Source organism: Coturnix japonica, chromosome 4, assembly GCF_001577835.2.
Source record: "Coturnix japonica isolate 7356 chromosome 4, Coturnix japonica 2.1, whole genome shotgun sequence".
Classification (NCBI taxonomy): domain Eukaryota; kingdom Metazoa; phylum Chordata; class Aves; order Galliformes; family Phasianidae; genus Coturnix; species Coturnix japonica.
In genome coordinates, this window is record NC_029519.1 from 66,338,893 (window position 1) to 66,364,650 (window position 25,758).

Consider the following 25,758-nt stretch of genomic DNA (forward strand, 5'->3'; position numbering starts at 1 on the left):
CTGGGCAACCTGTTCCAGTGCCTCACCATCATCTGAGTGAAAAACTTACTCGTAACTTACATCTCCCATGTTTTAGTTTAAACCGTTCTACCATGTCCTATCACTATCAGATGTTGCAAAATGCCATCCTCACTTAGGATTACTTTTATGTCATGTCATAGAATCACAGAATCCTTAGAGTTGGAAGGGACCTTTAAAAGTCATCTAGTCCAACTCCCCTGCAAAGAACAGGGACATCTACAGTAGACAGCTCAGGCTGCTCAGAGCCCAGTCCAGCCCAGCTATGAATGTCTCCAGGGATAGGAGACTGTCCTACCTTTGTACTTCATTTCAGGAACTGTGAGGCTGCCTGTCTGTGACCTGCCTGCTGAAAGCCTCACAAAAGCATTATAGCAGCCAGAAATACTGCGTTTAGAGAGCAGATGTGTTTCAGCCCCTTTCTCTGATAGCTATCTTGGCTTGGGCTGAGAGAGGAGTGGCAGGGAGCAGTTACTCTACCTCCGCTCACTACCCCAAGGAAATTCCCTACTGGATCATCAGGACAGTTTTATGGCCATTGGTACCAGAGACCAAATGTACAGTGAGTGATTAACTTCAATTTTGAATAAGCTGTTATTTGTCATTTTTTAATCTCTGGTGAGATATTGTGTATACAATAAATTATAAAAAATCTGGCCTCTCACTTGTAAAAACAAATACCAACTGTCCTGCTATCATTGTGGAGCAATAAATCTCCCCAGCCTTGGAAAAATACATCACTTGTGGACTTTCACCCACTTTATACCTTCTTTGCAAAACAAATGCTTATTTTGATTCCTCATCCGTACAAATGATGACCAAAAAAGCCTGAATAAAGCTCTAGTAGTGCCTATTTGTGGTCCAAAAGTTGAATAACTTAGTGAAGACACTGCCTTCCTTGGGCTTTTTCTGGGTAGAGGTTAAGAAAACAGAGAATCCACCACTACCAAATCCAGTGCTGGGGGTGGTGGATATTATTAACTCCTTTATTTATTTATTTATTTATTTCTCTAGGAAAGCCACTGAACTATGCCCCAGTGCACATGATTTTATGAACGTTAGAAAGAGCCATGTGGTGTTCATATAGTGTTTAATCTTGATGAAGTCTCAGCGCCCAAGGTTTTATGATTAATGGCAGAGGAGGAACATTCGAGTGACAGTTAGGGCTCTGCCAGTTTGTACTGTATATACAGCTGTTGCTGCACAGGGGAGGGAAATGTAGGGTCTGGCTGTCTGTTCCAAACAAAAAGAAATGGCACATGCTATTACTTCCAGATCATTGCAGTCCCTGCACCACCATCTGCTGGGGGTCAGAGCAGTTGTCCGGGTCGGCGTCAGTCATGCACAAACTCAATGCCTTCCACTGAGCTGCGCCCAGCAGTACATATTTACAAGAACAATAAAGCGAACCTGCTCCCCGGACACAGGCACCACAATGCTCCGTCACATTTCCAACCAAGGGGCACAACGAAAGTTGATATGCATTACAAAAGGGGTTCTCAGAGATCACAGCTTTGTGATTTCAGGCCGTAACACAAACTGAAGAAGGGAAGAAAAACTGTCGCCAATAAGCTCAAACCTGGGGATCACTGTGTTTGTAATTGGCGTAGCATCTCTAAAAGGGTGCCTGGCTTTCCACATTTCCCCTCTTCCTATTTACAAAGTCCTACATAAAGGATAGTTAAATGGGGAAAGCTTTGACAATAAATGCTAAGCACTTTGATATATTATTCTGTAGAGGCAGCCAGATGATCACTTCCATCAAGCCCAACTTGCCTCTGTCTGCGTCTTATTACCAGACCATGCCAAGCGCTGGGGCGAGGGGCAGAGAGCCCTGAGCTGAAGTAAGACAAGCAGTTCCTGGAAACAGGACTGGCACAGCAGTGTCAGTGTGATGTTGAAACTGAGTGAGCAGTTTTACCATCTCTCTCTTCAGCCCAAAGAACTAGTGAGTAATTCGTTTCTTCCGCTAAGAATGGCTGCTTCAACAGTAACAGTGTGACAACCCCATGCAAGGGTGTGGGGCACAGCCAGCCCTTCATAGTGCTTTCCTGAACCTATGACTGAATGCTGACAGATCTTTGGTTCATGCAATTGGAAGTGGGTCTGCTTTCTGTGCACTAGGGCACAGTGCAGAGGCGTAGAGGTAAAGCACAACTTCTCTCTTCAATTTAGGCTAGCTTGCTGCTGGACTAAGTCCTGTGTTCTTGCATTTTATCCAAGGGGAAGCAGTGCAGCAATGGAGCTCAGAGCAAAGACATCAGCACTGCTTGTGACAAACCCAGCTGAGCTTGTTCTTAGCATCCGTACTGCTAAAGCAGGCAACAGTGCCAACACAGGGTAAGAGAAGTGGGCAGCAGCCCTGGAAAGCTGTGAAGAGAGCAGGTGGAGCTGGACCCAGAGCATTTTTAAGCAAGGCTTGCTGCCAAATAACTTCAAACCATGCTGTACAAGCAAAATCACACTAAGGACTGCTGTGCTCTCTGCCTCACATAGCTGCAGTGTCTGTCACAGCACTACCACATACATAATATTTGACATTTCATCTGATAATTAGTGGTTTTGGCATGAGCAAACCCAATCTTGTTAGGTCCTATCCTCAGTTGTTTTCATATTTTACAAAGCTCCACTCTGGGTGTTTTTGCATCAAGCCTCTCAAGTCCATGTAGCATTTTGACAGCATCTTGGATGCACACTTTGCCTGAAACATAACACGGAGCAGGAGACCTCCAGGTAGCTGCACCTACACGCTTTCAAACTCCACCTCCTCAGCCTTCCTGGCACCAGGACACCTCGCTGCCAGAGCAGCAGAGCTGGTTCTGGAGCCTGCAAGGAATGTGGAACAGCACTGCTGTGCTCCTTTGCAAGATGTCATGGAGCTCAGCTGCGTATTTGTACTTGCAGGGCACTTACTTACAGCTGAACTGCTCTGGTTCATACTGCAATGAAGCAGTCTTTCAGTGCCAAAGAACCAAAGGAGGGGTTATTTCTAATGATCTAGTGCCACAGCCCGGGACTAAAGCAATAAGATGCAGAACAGCAGTCAATGTATATTTTAGGTGTCACAGTGGATGCAAATTGTAAATGACTTTATGGCTGTAGTAGTTTTGGAGAGAGATTCTCTGAACAGGTCTTTTAACCTGTAGAAAATGGATATAAATCTGCCCTAAATGTGTAGGGACTGAAAGTCAATAAAGTCCCATCAGTAATCCAAGAGAAATATCTTTTTTCTCTGTGCCTGGTCCACAATAGACTGCTGCATGGTGGAAGTTAATGCCTTTCAGCTCTTGCTCGCACCTCTGTTGGCAGCTTTATTCCAGCATTCACTGTCTATGTTAGCACAGGCAGTAGCCTGGGTTTCTCAGCCTGCAAGTCATCCTTCTGGACAGAGGTCAAACACATCCTTCAGACAATCCTGGAGTAATTTAGAACTGGTTTTGTGTATTCTGCACATAAATAAGGGACTTCAGCATTCAGAAGATATCTCACAACTCCAGTGTTTAGTAGCAAATGAAAAACGCAAGAACAGATACATTCTGGCCTACTGAAATACTGTTTTTCTTATAAAAACAAAGCTTTTACCAAATGAACAATTGAACAATTAAACTGGTACTCTTATGGCATGTTCCTGCTAAACCACGCTCTTTGATGAAGCTGCTGCAATACTCCTCCCTCCGGCATATTGTGGCATATTTAAAAAGAAATGGTGCTCTGGATGAACCCTATTCTCAACTTCTACTTCATAAATCTGTCACTGTGTGAACAAGAGTGTTCAGTTGATTTCTCTTAATTTCTTAGATGAAAGGAACTAATGTAATGCCTGATCCTGTGGGTACCCTGTTCGACATTACAGCTTAAGAGTCAAATGCTGAAATCACACAGCATCCATTAGGTGCACTGGAAACTTTTTTGTTTAGATACTTAGGAAATGAGCTGTTGGGAAAATCTTGGCTAAAATAACAGTGGGGATTTTATGCTTTTAAAAAAATATTATTGTTCACATTGCCTCTCTCATATATTACCTCATCAGCATCAGCCTTCATCCCTCAGGCTGTAGATAGTGTTTTTATAGAGACTGCTTCTGTGAGTTACCAGACTGCAGGGCAATACAACCTCAGTCTGGATCAGGAGCAATGATATGTCTGTTGAGTTGGCCAGAACACAAAATAGAGTGTTTATGCCGGCTTTATTCTTTATGCTGTCTCAGTGACAGCTATGGGAGAAATGGTGATATTAGATCCAACCTGAATTGCACAGGTGCAATGCTTTGCATTCTTGAACAAATATAATCCAGTATCGCAATCTGTACCAGCTGAGCATATTGCACCAGGAGGTGGTGACATCTTTGGTCTGGGATTAACTGCTGTGACTTTGGCTTTACTGCCTTGTGGAGCCTTGGCCTGACTTTTTTACCCCAAAACCTCTTAGGTACCTGTCTTGAACTCATTTATAAATTTAATAACCTATCTTCTTCCACATCTTTTCACCGAATTGCTTCCGCAGCACTGTCTGCAAGAAGTTTCTAATGCCTAATGGCTAGATAAATGGCCATTAGGAAATAATGGATTCATTAAATGTAATTATGTATCTTTATGAAGCAATAGTTTAGTGATTTGCAGCAAGCCTGGGAGATATATCTGATTATTGTGGACTTATGGTGCTTTTATCCTCCAGCCCTTCTCACTGCCTACTCTACCCACTTCCAGCATTGTATTTCAGCCCCTTGAATTACCCTGATTGCAAACTGAGCAATAATTCCAAAGCACAGAATACAGGGAATTCCCCAAACATATTGAACACGTTTAAAATTTCAGAAGGGAGAAAAAAATTTATTCAAAGCTTTTAACATTTAAATATATCTCCCTCCATTGTTTATAGTTATAGAGAAGATTACTGAAAGGGTTGCCTCGTTTTAATCAACTTAGTAAACTTTTGTTTTGCCATTTATGTTGATTACAAAAGAAGTAGACACTGTTACATTTGCTTTGCACCTTTTAAGCCACTGTTAATGGCCATGTACGCCCACATAGAGCTTCAGAGCTCTTCCTGCTCATCCGCTGCTTAAACAGGGCTGGAAAAGTAGCACAACAGAAAAACGTTGTCTTAAGGGTCCTGTAGCTCGAGTAGTGAACTGGAAAGAGATGCGGCAGAGAGAAATTGTAGATGGAATAAAGGGGGGGTGAAGGGGGAGTGGGGATGGAAAGGCAAAGGGAGTAATTGTTTGCTTCAATAAACAGAGAGGGATAGCTGAGCAGGCAGCATGGAATTGCTCCCGATCTCTGTTCTGGCACTTGTGGATCTTTTGAAAACAGGCCAGAAGGACATGCTGAATTTGTTGCTCCCATGTGCCAGCCTTTTCTGCAGCAGCGAGAGAAACCAATCAGTGCTGCTTCTAAAGCAGCTGGAGACTGAGAGAACTGCGGTCCCCCGCTGCCTGGCAGGCTGCAGCACAGGGTCTTCTCGCTTTCCAGCCACTACAGAGGCTCCATTGACAAAATGTGTGCTGCATTTGAAGGAGCACAATGTGACGATGAAAGAACCTTAGAGAGACAAAACAAGGAAGTGGGGGAAAAGAGGGGAGGAGGGAGAATTAAATGGGAATGTGGGAGCAAGCTAAAGGCAGGGGGACAGAATCAAAAGGAGAATGTGCTAATCTGCAAAAGAGGTGGTAAAAAATAAATCACAGTCGTCACATTCAACACCTCCTGACATGCTTTGTCAAAGCAGATCGTTGAGATAACAAGAACTGAGAAAACAAATACTTCGCTAATGTTCACTCTCACTGCCTTTCCAGGATACAGGCAGGCTTGGTTTTGTTCCCCAATTTCACAAGTCATAGAATCATAGAATGGCCTGGGTTGAAAAGGACCCAAATGATCATCTGGTTTCAACCCCTGTGGGGCATCCACAACCTCCCGTAGGCAACCTGTTCTGCTGTGTCACTGCCCTGTGTGCAAAAAGCTTCCTCCAAGTCCACAACGGATCTGTACAGGCACTGCAAACAGGAGAGCTCACATTCTCATCCTTAGTTTCAAAGAAAAGGAGGAAGAGTTCTGATCTCTGCAAGCCAGGACCTTGTGTGTATAACTGATGCCCAAAATAACAAACTCAGAATGAGAACAAATGCTACTAGAAACAAAGCCATTTCTCTTCTCCTTTGTACTTCCTTAAATCAGCAAACAGAAGGTATGGCAGAGTAAAAGCTGGGGTACTGCTGACAGCTGAAATCACCATGATGTGTGTGCCTGGCTGTGCTGTGGGGCATCTGAGAGGGGCACCCAAGAGCTCATAGGATGTGTCTGCAGTACTGTTTTTGCAGTCTCCCAACTAGTCTGTTTCTCCAAAGGAAATCTGATTTGAGCATGACCCATGGCATCTATACAACTCCCAGCTTTCAGATCAGTGATCAAGTCTTTCTCTGTACAAATGGTACAGAGAATGGGATGAAAATGACTTTTTTGGCGAAGCTTTTACTAGTAAGTTACAGTGTGTCATAGTTTAGTAAGAACCTCCGGGTTCTTTAGCAGTTGTAAAATTAGACCACTACCATATGTCTATCCTCAGAAATCCCCCATTGCATACTAGTTTAAGAATGACGCAGTGTTTACTGCGTTATTTCATCAGCTCAGTTTATGTATAGTAGATCATCTTTTTGAATTTAGCATTTCAGGATTTTTCTAACTGAACTGTATGTTTAAAGCAAAGATATCTTGTTTCAGATGGAAAACCTTAGCTATACCTTCTGTGTTGTAAGGGGATGTGATAGCAGTGGCTGCAGAACTATCAGCACAATAAACAAACATATAAACGTAACTCTCAAAATCCTGTGCAAAAGCCTATTTTGTAATTGTCTGGATTTGTTTTCTCTTCTGTGTATGTCTCATAGGCTTGCTATGTCTACGTTAATGAGTGATTCATCATAACAGAAATAGATCACCATATTGAAGTAGTCTGTGCTAAGAATTAGCACGTTCAGTACAAGTCCATCGAGGGTTTGAACTTCAGGCTGCCTTTGACTTGATCCCTTACACTGACTGTTCTCACCGTGTGAGTGGTTTAAAGCTCTCCAAAGGCCCACATGGTGGTTTGGACTCTTACATCTTGTTGAAGTTTGGAGTTCATTCTCTGTGCACTGGGCATTGCTGCTGGCCTGGCTTCCCCTGGAAAGAAGCTGAGCTGCTGTGTACCAAAGCTGCTCTCTGAACTGAACAAATGCACTACAAATGGGGACGATGAGGGTTTTCTTAGAAAACCACACGACTGCTCCAAACTAAAACATTAATGTATGTAAAACCACATATATTTTTTGTGACTTTGGGAAGGTACTTATTATTTTTTTAATTAACCCAATAATTTTGCACAGTAATTCTTGTATACCTGTTTGTATGATTTTTCTAGCCAACAACCTTGAGTAAGTTCTCTGTGTTTAATTCTGCAAAGACCAACAACAGCTACACTGAATCTCTATGTAAGCAGAGGGATCCTTATATATATACCTCACATACAACTTAACAAGCATAAGCAATGTGATAAATTGTTTTCCAAGCTGCATGATGAGATAACTGCAATGAAAGTTAAGAAACAGCTATTCCAAATCTTCTAAAAAGAGAAAGGGATAGGTTTGCCAAATCAGGAAAAGAGGCATATTGTATTGTCTGTGATCAAAGGCCACCCTGCTTTAGGCAGGACTTGATGAGAACACAAAGCTTGAAAAAAAAAAAGACTGGAATCATGTAAGGTACATTTAAAGCAATGTGCTTGAAAGCTCATTCACTCAAATACTGGGTATTAAAATAAGTCAGTTCATTCTGTCTTCTCAACTGAAAAATAACCACTGACAGATCTGGTCACTTAAAACAGCAATTTGTCCTCATGTTTGAGGTGGGCATTGCTAGAACTCCATCTCAGCTTCTATTAATAGACAGCATCTACATTTACACCACCGAGTATACTCCCATCTGCCTTCCTGCCTCCAAGGTTGCTTTGCTGACTGCAAAAGGGAACACCAGCATTTAAAATCATGGGCACTGGGGGTATTTCAGGCAAATGCACTCAGCTGTCATGGAGGTGTCTGAGCTCACCAAGAGCTGCATCATTTTGACCTGGAGGCTCTTTTAGGACCTGTGGGTTTGTTTTGCATTTCCTGAGCTGCATTTGTCAGTCTGCTGCTAACTGCTGTCCAAGCCCAGCTGATACTGGCTTTAGCACAGCCACACCTGGGCTCACAAAGGGCTGGGTTTGGTATAAGTGACAGCAGCAGGAAAGATTCCGTCCTCTCTAACAGGCAGAAGAAGGAATGACTGCCATCCACTCCATGTACTGGAATTTCCCTGTCCCCAGACCAGAGGCAAAATTTGGCTGGAGAGATGATAGATGTTGCTTCCTAGGGAGCAGAACATTGTTAGGCAGCTGTGGCTCCAAACTCCCAGCAGACCTCACACTAATTAAAACCTGCTTCTGGCATGTTATTTTGCGCTTTGCCTTGAAATGTCATTGTGGCTTAGGAAACTTACAGACAGCCATACTCATCTTCTGTCCAAGTCCAAGAGGACTCAAGCTTAAATTTTCCATCTCAAATACTTCCTCAGTACTCCTTCTCTCCCTTTCTCATTCTGGTCCTGGGAGAACGAAAGTATCTTTGTTTATTGATTAGAAGAAATTATTGTAAAGTTCGCCACTTGATTTTTGCTGTACTAGAAGTTTCCTAACAGCCAGACACTACTGACAGCTTCAGATTTGGTTTCATTCTGGACTAGAAGCAACCAGATTTTGGCCATTGAGTAGTTTCTGATTTTCTTCCTTTCTAAAGTATCTTCCCTTCCACCTCTGTCCTGAAACAAATGTAGAGTTGCAGGACTTACAACACCTTTATGTCTCAAATAGATGTCAATCTTTTTTAATTTCAGTCTCCAAAGCGCTTGCAGAATCCCTGAGCAATTGTTAATAGGTAACCTGATAAGTCATTGAAATCAGTACTTCTTATCCTCCACTGTTACATGCCCTACTACAAGTGAGTACACAGAGACAGATGGGGCAGGCTTTTACTGTAGCATAGTCTATACAGATTAATTAGAAAACAGTCCCAGTGCAGCTGATGCCAAAGAAAAAAAAAAAAAAAGTCCAAAGCATGAAAAAAAAAACCAAAAGAAAAAGAAGGAAAAAAAAAAAAAGAAAGAATGACATCATTTCCTTGTGTCTTCCCTGAGGACGAGGGACTGGAGAATATGAGTCAGTCTGAAAAAATGAAATGAAAACAGCCCAGCTTTTAGTGACTTTCCCTTGTTCCTACCTTACTGTGGAGAGTAGGACAGTGAAAACAGCACAAGTCTTACCACACGCTGGGTTTTATAGTAAGAGTGAAGGTGTGCACATGGATAGTTTGGCTATACTATACTTAGGTGTGCCCCGGTGGTGCAGTGGTTAAGGACACCGCCTTGCAACACTGGGGCCCGGAGTTTGAATCCCCCCTGTGGCGCAAGTGGTAGAAGTGCCGCTCTGCTACACAGAGGCTCGAATCCCGGGGGCTGGACTCGATGATCTCTAAGGTCCCTTCCAACCCGCATGAGACTATGAAACTATGAAACTATACCATTTGCAACAAAGGTAGAGTGGACAGAAAGAAGAGGACTTGGATATGGGGAAGCATGACCTTGTGAGCATAACATTTATACGGGCATATGCTGTCAGCTACCAAGCAGGTATGCTCTGCAGCCAGTGGGTGAAATATTTTCAAAGCTCTTCAGAGAGAATAACACATTCCACATACCTTTCAGGTTCTCAGGCCCATTCCTTATGCCCCTGTTTTCTGTCTACAGTACAGAAGTGTTGGGAGGATGAGGTAGTGAAGAACTTACAACTTTCTTTGTGTAGGGACAGTACATTTTTTCCACTTGTTTGTAACTTTGCCATTTTCTCACTGTCTGACTGACATCATGGTATCAAATATGCAAGGCAAATGACATTTAATGAAATCTATCTTTCTGTGAGTGAGAATCACCTGGATAGTAATTAACCATCTATTTTCTCAAAATAGCATTGCTCTTTTCTGTTTAAACAATGTCAAGGATGATGAAAGCTTAGCTGCTTGAGTCAGTGGTTCATTTGAGGGTATCTCTGTAATTCCTTTAATATCAAGGATATTCACTGGGCCAGTGTTTCATAGAACATTCTGTGTTGGAAGGGACCCATGAGGTTCGCTGGCTCCAATTCCTGGCTCCACACAAGACCACTCAAACATCAGACTCTGTATGTGAGAGTGTTGTCCAAACACTTCTTCAACTGTGGCATCTTTGGACCTTGGCACCCAAAACTGCACCCAGCATTCTAGGTGTAGCTACATCAGCTCCAAAATAAACCACCTTAATTTTCTATTTTATTCCCTGTAAATTCCTAAGATTATTTTTCTTTTAGTCTGCTTGTTCATGTCTTAATATGCTGTGATACATCTTTACTTTGTATTATTATTTCACAAAGTTTAGGGCAAAAAACATCCTGAGGTTTATTTGATTCTATCACTGTACTGGTTTTCATTTAAAAATAAGTCTCTTTGAAGAAATATTTATGCCCATACTGATGTCTGAGCGTGCAGTCTGGAATGATGGCTGTGAGTAATCCTGATCTTCATCATGAAGTGGAAGTAGAGATGATGGATCTCACTGACAGCTTTATTGAATGACTCTGTGCACCAGGAGGAGAAAAACTGTGAAGACCCTATTAAACTCACTAAAATATTGTCTTTGGAGTAATTTCTCAGGTCTCTTTACCTCCACCAGCCTACGAGGGGCAAATGGGAATGAACTGTAGGATGGCCATGAGAAACCAGAACCACGCAAGCTTCATGTCATGCTGTGCCTCGGGCAGAGGTTTGCAGTAATCTGACCCTGTCCTCAGCATCTCTTTCCCCGAACTGCAAATCATTCCATTATCATGCTGTTTTACCATCATACAAATGCAAATTTGCCCTATAACAGAGAAAGTCATATCTCTGATGGAATAGATTTCGCCATCTCGTATCATCTGTGTGCTTTATACAGCAGGTTCTACGTAAGCCCAAGAAAAACCTTCTGATGTGTACTACTGATTGTTTACATACGTTATCAGAGGAAAAAGAAAACACAACAGGAAAGGAAAGCTGGCAGCTCACACTGCCAAGAAAGCTGGCAGAGGCTCGATTCACAGTCAGATCATTTCCAGTCAATAGGCTTTGTTTTCTTTTTGTAAAAACCAAAACAGAACAGAACACCCTTCCTAGAAAGTTGCTGCACTTTAATTTTTTCCCCATTAGAGTCAGTCCGGAAGAATACTTGCAGCGACACTTGTGTTTGGAACTGAGGGATGAAATGTTGGGAGATTCTTCCAGGCAGATACTGTGGATTAAATACATTCAACACAAGAGATGCTGCTTGGAGCTCTGTTCACATTTCCCTGTGACAAACGCCTCTTAATGATAATGAAATATGGGATTTGCAATGCAAATAGAAATCAATGCCAAAATAAGAAGCTTAGGACCTAGGCACTTTTCTTGCCTTCAGGTCAGGTTCCACAATGGGAAGAGAAGCGGTGCCCTGTAGCAAGGGGAATGTTCCCCTGGTCATCAAAGGCAACTCTCGCAGCAGTTCTGAAACCAAAATGTTAGATGGAATAGAAAGTAATGCAAGCTTAATGAAAGTGTGCTTTAATAATGTCAGACAACATAGATGTGTTTAAATCTGTGCCGTGTCACAAGGAGCACGAGGACGGTGCAGTGGAAGTAGAGCACTGACAAATTCACTTCATACTCTGCTATGGTGTCAGATTCCAAACAGAAAACCAAAACACAAGTATTATCTCCTGGCACTGTAATGTGTAAATGGTGACTATCTATTTCATTTCCAGTTATGGGACATTTAAGGGCAGGAGCACTTCAGGTTTTCTGTTAAATTCTACTCAGTCCTATCAAGTACAGATGTTTCACTGCAGCAAAAAATGTTTCTTTTGAAAAGACTTCTAAATTTAAGGCTATTTCCTAATTAGAAGAAGAAAAAAATAATAGTCTTCTCAGAAACTGACATGGAGGAGATCACGTTGTCTGCTTCTGATGTTTAAATGAGATACATTCAGGAGACTAAAACTGGAATTCTAGTTTTACTGTGTCATCCCTATGTAAAGTAAGACCAAAGATCACCTATTACACACTGAAGTTGCTCTCAGGTTACAGCGTATGCAACTTCCCTCTGCTCTCCAAGGTGACTGGAGAGCAAGACTCTCCTGCAAGAACTGTCTGACTCCTTTCCACGAGAAGAGTAGAAGTGGACCAACAGTTAATCACTTTACTGAAGAGCCTTTGCTCACCTTCATTTCATGCTCATGACTCCAGCAGATGCTGGCTTATAACCAGCACATGGTAATGGCAGCAAAACTCATTTGCATTAGTTCCTTTAATTCACTGTTTCCCTTACAGACCTGAAAAGAGATGAATCAAAAATAATTGCCTGCTTATAGAGTAATACTGAGTTGTTCATTAAACCTTGCTGGGGCACTGGATGCAGGCACTTGAATGATCTGGAAAATATGAGAAGAACTTGGCTAGGGAACAAAAACAAAGCTGATATGTGATAATGGCAAAAACAGAAGTCAAAGCTATATAATACAGGCAAATTCCTATTGAATGCCTCTTTGTCTTGCTTCAGAGAAACACAGAGAAGCACTCAGGATGTGCAGATAAGTAGGCAGTGTTCCTTACAGCAAAGCTGAAGGAAAGAAGGAAATGCTTCAAGGGTTAGTGCCTGGTTGCATGGAATATCGCTGGGCTGAAAGCAGTCAGCAGGAGTTCATCGTGATAGTCCTTCAAACTACTTTATCGCATCAATATGCAGTAATCAGTAAGAAGCAGCCACAGTACTTTCCCATTGCTATGTGCTCTATGGGCACATGGAGTGATAAGGAGAGGAACTAATGTGGGGTTTGGGTCAGTAAAGAGCACTGCATTGAATAGTGAGCTCAGCCCACATTTAAAAAATGTGGAAGGGGAACAAAAAAAGGGAACTACGATGGCATGTAAAATTCAGCTCTTCCTCTTGCCTAGCAAGTAGTCGTTCTGATAAGTAGTAAGGGAAATGTTTTTTGCATATTCATTCACATAGAAAGGAATAAAGACAAGTCAATAAACCCAGTCTTGGCCTCAGTGAGATAATTAGGACCAGTCAAAAAAATCCTCAGCCTATTTTGCTGAGTTGAAAGCTATAGGATTGCATCTACTGCACTTCTACTTTCCTTTTATGCTCCACATCCCTGTAGCCAGGATGGAAGCACTGGTTCAGAAGCCAGTTAGTTATGTTCCAAAACAAAAGCTACAAAATTTTTCTACCAGTTTGTCAGACCTGAAGAGTTCCCTCCTGTGATGCAGCCACATTACCATACATTTCTGTCTGGGAGCCCACAGCTCCGGAACATCCCTACACGAGCAGTCCTGGTGCTGCGTGTTATTTGGGATCCTACTTAAGCCAAGAGTAAGGAAGCCATGAAAGCCCTGGCTTTAACTTCATTTTGGCCTCCACCTCTATCGCAGTCAGCTTGCAATCCCAGCTCAAGCCAAAACCTGCCAGGCTCCCTGCCATGGAGAAGGCTGCAGCGGTTTGCTGCTGATTCAGGCTGATGTGGGCTGAGGGTCGCAGGGTTTCCAGGATCGCAGTCCAGCTGGCTTGATGGGCCCTACAACCTGCCTGCAGACCAGAAGCCATGGCAGATGCTGATATGATTCCTGTTGACTGAACTACTGTTTACCCTCAGCTGGCAGAGACTTTCCCAAACCTGCTGCTGCAATCCTTGCAGTTCACCTTTCAATCTGGAAATTCTGGATATGCCTATTTCCTTTTTTTTCCCCCCACTCTGCCTGTTAAACAGGAAATCTCATTGAATTTTCCTCCCACTCTAATTTGCACATAAATCTTAAAACGCCAACATTTCACCTCAAAAGATATTCTGCTGTTTGCCCATCTCTGGTGTAAGTGTTGGTATTTAAACCCTAAGAAAGACAGAATACATTCAAATGGAGAAATCCTTCTGAAATGCAGCAGATTGCACAGGGTTACCCTAAAAGAAGGAATGGTAGAGCTCTGCTGACACATTCCACCTTCTTTATACCAAAATTGTAGAAAGATCAACTAATGAGAGGACTGTAGTTGGTTTCCTCTTCTTGTTTTGTTCCTTTCTTTTTCTTTTACATAATCTTTAATCTAAACAAAAACAGTGAAAAATGCTGAACAAGAATTAGGATTTCAATGGGGTAATTTTTTTCTCCCTGCAACTCTGGTAATGTCATTGCCCAGCTGTAGAATTATCAGTAATTTGGAAAGATGTAATTTTTAATGCTCTACGTGGGTTGTTTTGTAAGATATCTCCTCTTAAGGCAGGCAGGTAAGTGCTATAATGGACATTAAAAACAAAAAGTCACTGTTGATGCATAAGGAAAAGTGTATGGTTTCCTAAGCTTTAAACTTCCTGTGCTCACGCAGCTGAACAATATGGAATTGTGTTGAGAAGGAAAGCGAGTTCCCAGTGGTACCTGGCTGGGTTTGGGATTACGCTCTCACTTAAGGATGTACCTAAATGTCGTTACAGAAGGCTCCAAAGCTGACATTTGCCTGAACATCTCGTACTGCGTTAGCACTACTTTTATCTGCAGTTAAATATTCATATTTTAAGAGGCTTTGCTTCTTGTGTACTGGGTTTTCCAAACCAGGAAGACCATGTGGTCACTGTGTGGGGTCAGATGCATAGAAAAAATCTAGGTAAATCTAGGTAACCCATGACAGGAGCAAAGCATCACTGCTTTGTAACTACCCTACCTCTGTGCACAGGTTCTGAAAAACATTATAAATAGTTTCTGTTTTAGCGGGAAACTTCCTGTTACTCATATATCTGTCACCCAGTCTGAGGTGTCAAGTTTATGATCAAAATGCAATGCAACACACCAAGTTTTATACCTCCAAGAAGATGAATCAATTCTAATTTACATTGCTTCATTTGTAGGGGCTCTGCAAGGAGCAGCCTGAAGAGAAAAGCAAAATGAGGAAGTTTCTGGATGACTATTTTGCACTAGAAGTGCTCATTATTTTTATATTAAAAGGCTTTTTGTGAGAGGTGGAAAGATTCTATCCTGTAATACGCCCTCAACACGCTGTATGCTCTTTCAGGGCCCACAGCTGAGCCTTCACGAAGAGGGTATTTAGTGCTGTAGGTGTTTAAGGCTTAAGGCTACAAACAAGAATAGGATTTCTTTTGTGTTAGTTAAAGTGGATAGAGAAAGGACAAGGGGGAATGGTTTTAAACTGAGACAGAGGAAGTTTAGGTTAGATATCAGGAGGAAGTTTTTCACACAGAGGGTGATGATGCACTGGAACAGGTTGCCCAAGGAGGCTGTGGATGCCCCATCCCTGCAGGCATTCAAAGCCAGGCTGGATGTGGCTCTGGGCAGCCTGGTCTGGTGGTTGGTGACCCTGCACAAAGCAGGGGGGTGAACCTAGATGAGCATTGTGGTCCTTTTCAATCCAAGCCATTCTATGATTCTAATGAGGTAGAACAGAGCAGTGTGATACAGCAGAGTGGTATGTGGCACTGTGAGAATATGGTGCTAAAAATTAGGAGACTGCATTATTTTTCTGCCTCTTTAATATTTTAATTTTCTTGGCAAGCATGTCTTCATTACATATTACACTTTCCAACCCTGTATCATAGATGAGAAACATTTACAGAGTGCTGGTAGTCAGAGGATGGAAAATATAATGTTGAACCCTCTTTACTGCACATTTCCTTGCTACAGACTGCAAATGAATTTCCAAAACAGAAAGCACAGAAACAGGGATCTGGCTCCACAGCACTGTGCTGTGTTATGTACAGGTGCTGATGCCAGGAATCCGGAATCCTGAGAGTCAGCAGGTGTCTGTGTTGTGGTTCTTCTGCAGGGAATGAAGGTACAAACCCCAAAGAAGGTGTTTATCCTCAGTCTTCACTATGACTGTAAGAGGTTTTCTTCTGTCAGCAGAATGTTAGTAGCATTTTAAGGCATAAACAAGAAAGGCATAAAAAAGCCATGCAACGAGCACAGGCTCTCTGCAAAACTCTCTGTTCTCATTCCCCTCTCCCATGGCAGCAATAGACGGAACAAATCCTTCCTGCTTGGAGAAGTACACAGGCTTCTCTGCAGGTCATTTTTGTTGCCTCTCCCCAGAGTCTTGGCTTTTGCAGTTACACTTAGTTTAATTTTTCAGATCTGCTCGGATTTGGGCTGCAGATATTCTTTTGCCTTTTCTATTTTATTGCAGAGCTTGAGCTCTTCTTGCATAGTTACTGATTGGCAGCCACTTTATGGTACTCAAGTATTGATTTTTGTCACGGGTTACTAGTTTTCTTAGGATTTTATTTTCATAGCAGTAAAAGGCAGTAAGAGGTTTGAAAGTTTAACATTCATGAGCATTGGTTTTGTTCACAATAACTTTCAATTTTCTCACTTTAAAACACAAACAACCAGAACTGTTATAACAACAAGGGTGTCATAACAAGTCCCAGATCTCTTCATTGTTTTCCAGCCTGCTTTTAATTGTCTGAGTGTTACAAAAGTAAATTCAACAGTTTTGAATTAGCAGCATTTAAAAATCTCAGAGTATCTGGAACTAATAAGGCTTCTACTGAATGGTAGTTCTACAAAGAAAGATCATTACAAAATATATTAGTTTGTGGCCACTGTAATATACACTCTTAAGTTTTGGCCTGAGCTGACAGTGTACAGAACTAAAGAAAATAATGTATGATGATAAGGGAGAAACCAAGACCGTGCTAGATGGGGCCATTGAAATAGAGAGCCTGACAACATAAGAGTGCCAAAGAAAGAAATGGCAACCGTATTGCTGTAGAGCAGGACATAAACAAGGGCACCAAACTGATGGAGTAGGGGTGCTTTCAATAACGTGCATGAATGAAAGTATCCGTAATTCAAGATGAAAAAGAGATGAAAAAAACTGTTTGAATTTGCGTAGCCACCTGCCATTAAATAACCTAAAATCGAGCAAAAGTTATTGTGTGGCTAGGCAGAGAGAAGGGAAGATTACAGAAAGGATTAAAATGAAACAGCTGAGCTTTCTTACTACAGCTACAGAATTAAGGCATAAAACGAAAGAATACTCAGAGAGAATTTGAACCTAGTAATCATTAGATCAATAAAAAAGAATTTGTTTAGGACAACTGGGAACTTAAGAATGTGAAAGCAAGCACAAAAGTGATGTTTTGTCCAAGAACTTCTGGACAGGGAAAACCATTTTTTTTCTCTAATGTCAGCAGAAAACTTTGTCTAAATGTCAGCAGCAAGAAGAAAATGTGAAATCATCAGCAAAAAGAAACATTTATCATTCCTGAACTTCCATGTCACCTATGGCAACTTCTGGGAACAAGATTTTCCACGGGGAATATTATGAATCGTTAACTGGCAATGGATGTCAAATATTTTTAAACACCTCCCTGAAAACAAAGTATGTCATTGAACGTCCACTCCAGAATGGCTTTCTGTATCAGGAGGAAAATAAAGAAGAATGGTACACCTACTTTTGAGCAAGATCCAGGAAGATATTCAAAAAACACAAAGGGTGACAGGGTAGGTTTGTCAGGTTTTGCTGTACAGAAGCAGTTAGTTCATTCTAAAATGCTGAACAAATGAACCCAGTGTAGTCTTACAAATGATTGTTCATCACAGCGAAGCAGTTATGTAAGAGTGCCTTATTGAATCCTGAATCAAATAAAAACAGGTAGACAGCTGAGGACAGGTTGACACGTGAAACTCCTCCCACTGTTGAGCACAGCCTTTGGTGTGTGTCCAATCCATCACTGCTTCACGGGTCTTACAGGGTCCAGCGGGATCATAGTACCTTGCTACCAAAGGGGCTGAAAAATGCTACCAGTGTCTCCTCAGAGCTGCCCATGGGTGAAACTTTTAAGAAGAGGCCAACAGAACACAAAACACTCCATCTGCAGGGAAGCATTTTCCACCCTAGCGGAAGGCCAGGGTTGCCAGGCCAGGCAAAGAGCCCCTCACCTGCTGTTTAATAACCATCCTGACCCCTCAGGGACTCATCCTTCTGCCTAATATTTCTTCATTTTAAGGGACTGGGCAGAGTTCTGACATGGGATTGACCAGAAGTACCTGTTTTGAGAGCTGGCTATGATGGAGCCAAGGAAGAGGCAGCACTGACAACATCCTTATCTACATTTGCCATCAAACCAGTGTGAGTTACTCTTAATAAGGAGAAGACTTTTCACCTGCAAATTAGGGGTAAGCATTTTTCTGCCAACTAGTATCTGAGAAGGATGTGTTTTCAAGCTACACTTAAAAGTTAGAACAGTTTATTTTAAGAACCCAGTACCCAGAGACAAGGGGTTTTCTTTGGGAATATCTTCTGGTTTCATTTTTACTGTTATTTTCACATCTTCGAAGGGGAAGACAACAAAAAGCTGACATAAACTAATGCAATTTGTATTCATTTTGCTGTAACTGGAGACGTTCCTGTTTATAGAAAAACACTCCTGAGTTTTAAGATGACATTTAAAAATAATGGCACAGTCCCCTGTCATCTCCTGGGCTACTGATGTAATGCTCAGAATTCAAGCCACTGCTGTGTGCCATGTCACAGGACAGAAACCTTAAGTCCTGTGTTTGTGGAGGCACAAAAGAGGATGTGCTGTGTCTCTTTGGAGGCTCTCATGGGCCACTGAAATAGCAAAAGAGAGAAGGAAGCACTGTTGCCGCTCAGCTCAGTAAATAACCCGGATTCTTAGCAAATAGGCGCACTGGGGCTTTCTTAGGAGTTAACATCCAATCACCTCACCCTCAAGATAGGAAATCTAAGCAAAAAGCAGGATTCCCTCAAACAGAGCACCACAGAAGCCTGTTGACCATCAGATGACCACACGAGGGTTCCAGGAATTTAAAGGTTATGAAAATAAACCTAGTTTTACCATTCAATGTCTAAACAGGACACTTCATCATTACCTAAATAGACTGTTAAATCAGAGGTAAAACTAATGTTCCAAGAACTCTCTCATGGTGCTATTTAGAACATAGACTACCACTCCAACCCTTCAAAAAGCTCAGCTCCCACTTATTGAGGATACTGAAAATTAGTTGAAAAGTTGGCTTTTAGCCGTACAGCCTACCTGAATGCATGTACTTTAAAGCTCCTGTAGTGTCTTTCATCAGCGAAACCCACGTTCACCCTTGACAGGAACTGTGAAAATCTCTTAGAAAAAGATAAATGTTTGCACTACTTATTCTGGGTTTGCTTAGTTCTGGGCCTATTACTGCCATGGAAAATTCAGGAACGTTTGACTGAGTCTGCTAAAGAAGCATCTTAAGGAAAAGGTTAAATAAATCTCATGCCTATGCAATGATTCAATGGATTTATGATTATAAAACCTAAGCTCACGGAATTTTGAACACAACACAGTTTTTATTTTGCTGGATTAGAAGAGCAGACGTTTTATCAACATGCAGGAGATTCTGCAAACTTCATTTGATCATACTGCATAATTCTCTTTTCTTTGTGCCGGTCTGAATTTCAGTGATGCAGAAAATCTGACGTGCCATTTTTGGATGCAAAATTTGTAAAATACTTTTTAATGCATGCGTATATCACACACACATACCTCTGTGCCTGCACCCATCTTCCTTTTGCTGTCATTTCACCATTAGATTCCATATAAAAAACAAGGATTTTTTTTCTGAATACTTTTCTAATGGCTTAGAATACCCCCTGAGGCTGAAAACAGGCCAGAGTTTCTGGAAATCTAAATCCGCTTATTTTAATAGTTTTTTTTTAAATCCTTGGCGTTTAGCTTTGAACTTTTACCAAGAAAAGTTATATCTTATAAACAATGGCATTTGTTGATTGGATGAAGGACTAGATCAATATTGGTTTTGGCAACTCGTTTTGGCTGTGTTTGCCTGAAGAAATATGCTGGTTGTGGTGTTAAAAAGTTATGTCAGTTCCTTAACATGTGCCTCTTTTTCTTGGAGCACTGCCTGAAATTTAGTTTCCAAAGTTACTTCCAGAAGTTAACCTAGAGGCTGGCCTCCTCTGCAAAGGAAGCTACACAAAAAAATACTGGAATATAATCTACTGTTGCGAGCTATCACCACGCATGAAGTAAAATGATTCAAGATTAAAGCCATATCATAAAACAATGTATTTTTGTTTCACAGAAGCACTGCACTGTAGGCCCCAACTCTCATTTACACTGATTAAGTCTGATTTATGCTGTTCTTGCATTTTAAAAGGAGGTTGGAAGTAAATAAGTAGAATGATAGCAGTAAGGTTTTAGGCACTATGGGAATAATCTGTCTGATACACAGCAAAATACAAGCCACATGATTTCCATGAATCTGTTCCTGATTCAAGCCCAGCACTATGAATGTACAAAAATCTTTAAGGGAAAACATGCCATTTTGATTTCAAAGTTTCCACTGAGAGGAAATGCAAACTGACAAATTGCTGCGATTACATTCAGAATTAACAACTTCATCTTATTTTGATTTGAATTTGTTTAGTTTCAGCTTCTGACCATTTCAGCCTCTGATACGGCTGCTACAGGAAGGAGTCACTTTGATTTAAAATGCCTGTTTTCAGAGTCAATGGCTCCTCTCAGTATGGGTTGAAGGATGCTTTTCAACGTATGGGTTGAAGGATGAGCTGGCTGACCTCCAGAGCCAGATAAAATATCCTGCAACCGGTACAAAGGTACCTACGTCATAGTGGTCCCATATCTATCTATCAGTCTCCCATACCTGCCCTTAGTTCACCTATCTGTCCTGGTGCTTAGCTCTCAGCTGCATTCCCAGAAAGCAATCACATTACATTCCAGACTTTCTTTTGCTGTGCTAAAGAAGACAAGCTCCTTCATTGCTCTCAAAGAGCAGTTTTCACAGTTCACTCAGGTGCCTGCTGTACATGCGTACGTCTGAATTCTCAAGTGTGAGCAAACAGATTTTCCACAGAGCATCTTACAAAGAGTCTCAATGAGGAGCATTAATATTTTCCGCTTTTAAAAAAGAAATTCTCTCACCTGATTCACATTGAGATTACTTACACCTTCTTACATTCAGGTCACTCTGTTCCTCTGCCTGACAAAAGCCTCTTCTTTATTTTTCTCTTTTTAATTTTGTTGTAGTCTAATGAAGAAGGTCACTTTACAATAGAAATTAATGTTGTTTGACCCAGAGAAGGGAATTCATCTCCTCTGTCTTTAGGCGCTTTCAGAAAGTAATTTAGTCTCTCCTGAGAAAGGTGTCCCAAACCGGTGGGATAAATGAGCAGTAAAAGCTCTCATCCCTACATGTTAATTGCAGGTAGCTTTTGATAATGCGGTAGTGGAAAGTATTGCATCAATCAATTATACAAATAGAGAATCGCATTTCCCCTCCCATGAAAAAGAACAAAACCACTTATTGAACATTACTGTATATTCTGCATTATTTCTTATTTTCCTCTAATAATGTCTAAATGGGTTGTTTGTGGTCTTTTCTGGTCATTACTTTTAGCACTGATCTTATCTATAGGAATAGAAGAAACCATAGTCCATACATTTATGACGTCTAGGGATCTCCTCTTCCCCCATCCTGCTCAGAGCAAAGGATATTTTCCTCATTTTGAACTCCAAAACAATTATTTCTTAACACAGCACAAAGAAGACAAAACAGCCCCATCCAATGGTAGATGAAGACTATTATATATGTAGTACTTTTTCCATTGAGCTGTTCTTTATTAAATGAGTCGAGCTGCTTGTAGATCTATTAGTACCTGCTAGAGAGTTTCTTTAAAGATTTTGGAATGACATCTCCCATTCCCAAGTTCTTTCATTATTCCAGAAAACCTTTCCAGTCTACACTCAGTTACATGTTTTTCATCACCAAATCTAATCACTTCCAGAAAAGGAGAAAAAATGTTCTAAAAATAAGTGGCCATTTCTCTGTACTTCACAAGAAAATTTTCAGACACTGTTATAAGTCCAGCCCTTCCTGCAGTCACTGGCAGTGTGCTGTCTGAGTTTTGATCAGCGCTACTTTTGATGGCAGCATCTGTCATCATTTGAAGTGGTATGTGAGAGAAAATAAGTTCAGTTAGCGATCTGAAATGCTGCCATTCTCCTCTACCAGAAATGCTGATTCTGAATTATGACAAGAGTGGAGACAGTTTCCTTATTTCTCCAGAATTTGCCTGACATGTTGGGGAGCAAAGTGTATCCTGACATGTTGGTGTCTCTGTGACTCTACACAGTCAAATTTGATCATTTGACCCAAAAAATAAAACTGAAAAATACTTTCTCTGAAGGACAAAAAGAGATTTGTCACTCTTTTTAGTCTTCATTTCTTTTACTCATTTGCTCACTCTTAATACACGATAAACGGATTACTTTACCAAGGGTACTAAAATCAATCCATGCTCTTGGAGAAGCTCTCAGCAGTTCACAGGTGTCCTGTCAACGCCATTTCATTGCTGGGCTTCCTGTCTAACCCACAGTGTATACCTCCCCAGTGCATCTCCACATTTAATGCAACAGCACGTCCTTGACACAGCTGCTGGGCCACAGCCATGGCCACATCTCATCTTGCCAAGGCAATGCCCTCACCTGACCCAACAGTAGGAACAGTCCCCTGTGCTTTTGTCTCAGTCAGACCAAAGCGAAGCTGTTGGACTTTCTATGGAAGGACTTCCTTTTCTGTTGGGATTTTAGGGAAGACCTCAGATCTCATTTACTCGGTTATAATTTTTTACACTGGATTGCAAAGCTCTTCTTCATCGTGTTTTTTTCTTCCTCAAAGAGCACGATTCACAGACTTTCCCTCAAGTTTGTCATCCACCCAATATACAGAGCTCCTTGAATCTTTCTCTGCACGTTCCCCCGTTGTTGACCCATTGTTGTGGATCATCACTGAGTTCACTCCATATTTATTTATTTATTTATTTAAGATAACTCTTGAATGGTCAAAGCAAAAACTGCAGCATTCTAGAAGTTCTTTGAAGGAACAAGCAAGAGCAGAAACTTGTAGCCAACTTGCTTGTCTTCTCGAGTTGATGTTACCCCTACTGATTCCCACCACTTAACTCCTCCCTCCTGCTCAGAGGCAGAGAGCAATCAATAAGATTATCAGTGATCCTCAAGATCCTTATCATGATCCTTATTTATGAAACATCTACTACCTGCCATGCAAAAGGTCTGTCATTCTGCACACACATGTGCCATGGAGATTCAGATGCCTGTGATCTCCTCACCAGCTCTAGGGAGGGACTCACAGGCAAGTGGGGCCAATGTACACTCTGGTTGTGTGCTTGAATCAGACACCTCAAGAGCAGCACTTGTCCAGAGGGACATTTAGACTTTCCACAAAGGCCTCAAGCTATAGCTGTATGGCTCACAGAGAGAAAATACAGCATCAGAGCAGTCTTCTCATCTTCCAGTATGATAACTCTCAAAATTAGTTATGAAGGGCAGGCAACATACAATTCAATTCAATAAAAACTGACATAGTTATGCTTTATGGCACCAGACTTAGATCATTTAGTTAATTATTCAATTTTTTGCATTAAGCTCTCTTTTCTGGAAAATGTATTGTTAAAGGAGCTAATATAAAGTAAGACAGAAGCAGAATAGCAGTTCAGCAAGGCTTAAGAGTGTGTTTAAATAACACAATAAGCACTTACAAGACTTTCATTTGGCTTGGCTTACAGCATCAGCACGCGACGTTCTTGCAGTGCCCTGAATCACTGAGCCACAGAACTGCCTTACCCCATCCCTCTGTAATTCCCAAGCAGAGAGGTTTCTGGTCCAAGCTATGGTATTTTCAGCTTGAAGTGGAAAAGACAAGCTTTCCAGATCTTTCATGTGCAATATATTAACTACGTAAAAGAGCAGACTTCCTTATTCGTATATGGAGCAGGCTATATTCCTCTTTCACTATGACTGTCAGATCTGTGACACAACCTCACAAACCCACTGTAGAGAAATTCAGAAAGATTTTAGAGAAGTCATTTAACTTTTACTGAATCCAAAAGGCCAGAGACTTGCTTTTAATGACTGAAAGTTTGCTTTACAAGTGATCTTAGTAAGAGAAGGAAAATGAGTCATGTGGAATATATATCGTGTATGAGGCATCTTCCCCACAGAAGGGCAGAGGGAATGCAGAGAGGAGATTTGCCTGGACTTCTAACAGCCTCAAAGAGCTTTTTCCTCCTTACTTTGTGGGACAATAAATTTCTTTGTTTATGTACAGAAGCAGTCATTATGTCTATCCAAACCTCTACCTGAGCCGGCTACTCAGCATATGACTCATATGACTGCTTTGAATGGCATTGCCAGTGTGGCATTTGAAGCCTGCAGCTCACACAGCCCCAGCATCAGCAGCTATGAAAGCTGTCTGTCTTCTCCTCACCCTCCTCCGGGATTCTGTGCTCTTCAAACACGGATGTGATGAAGAGCAGCAAGAGAGCATGAATGCAAGGCAATGTATAAAATTATGAAATAACATGGCCACTTGTCAAAATTCACAGAGTTGTAAGAAGGACAGTTCTGAGATGCTAGACACATCTAGCATCCTTTACAAGAAACACCCACATGTCTTTCTGTCTTGTAACATTTTCCCCTTTACATGTGTGTCAGGCAGGAGGAGGTTATCGCTGCTCTAATTTTACATCCAAAGAACCCGGTGGTGTTAATAGAACAGCAGGCACTGGTAAAACAACAGCCATGACTGTGCAGTTAGTCAGCCCTTCAGGAAGCAACCTCTGCCTTGCCAATGAGATGATCCTGTTTCCAAAGACTTATTGCTCAGGGACTTTCTTTTAGTGTCTGAAATTTGGCCTTAGAAATTATCACGATGTGAAAAGGTCAAGAGTTGATGTGGTCATTTTGTATAAAAGCATCCAATGGAACAAAACAGATCATCCTAAAGTACCAAAGTCAGGACAGAGCAAGTGACTGTACCCACATTTGTTTGCCAAACTGACCTTACTGACTCAACTGACTGTTGAACCATGCTTAGTTCTGCTGCTGGTGATAGAGTCTCACTCACATGAAAAAGCTCTAACTTGGGCTCTGTTGGGCCCGTCAATGGTTCCACTGAAACTATACTGCTGATTTCATAAGCTATTTATTTCCTGTGAATACCTTGGAAAAAATCTTAGAAGAGACTTAAATGAAGGTAGTATTGTAACTTGGCAACATCACTTCTAAATTCATTACTGCTCATTTTCTGTTTTCCTTTGCGGAGCTCTGGTGCCTGTCATCAATAGTCAAGGGGAAACATGGGGCTGTTTTGTTTAATTCTGATTCTACAGAACAAAATCCTACTGGCTTCGGTGTTTGGCCCTAAAAAAATTATTGAATTTCCCCTAGGAAGCTGGAACTTTAAAATATTCTGTGTTGATGCATTTTTAAGTCTGCCCAGATGTAATACGCTCACACAAATTAGCCTCACTTTTTGAGTACCTGGAACAGAAAGATTTCCTAATTAAAGAAGATATATTCTGCATTCATCTTTTCTATTGTGATTCAAGCCATATGATCAGCTTATTTTTCTTAAGTCACGGATTGCAGAGCTCATTTAGCCATGGTGATTCAACATAGTGCCATGCTGTGTTTGTACAGAAACATTGCAGAAGGGAGATTCCAGTGGGATTTTAGCAACCCCTTTCCAACACAAGAATTTTGAATAAAATTACTTGG

General features: G+C 41.4%; 1 protein-coding gene across 1 annotated transcript in view; it reads right to left on the reverse strand.

The window, feature by feature from the left end:
• Nucleotides 1-23,864, reverse strand: part of RBPJ (recombination signal binding protein for immunoglobulin kappa J region) — an 85,548-nt gene extending 61,684 nt beyond the window's left edge. The window contains exon 1 of the mRNA XM_015862725.2: nt 23,739-23,864. Within this exon, the coding sequence (XP_015718211.1) occupies nt 23,739-23,749 (11 nt within the window). The 5' untranslated portion in view covers nt 23,750-23,864. The remainder of the gene's footprint in view (nt 1-23,738) is intronic.
• Nucleotides 23,865-25,758: the final 1,894 nt, after the last annotated feature.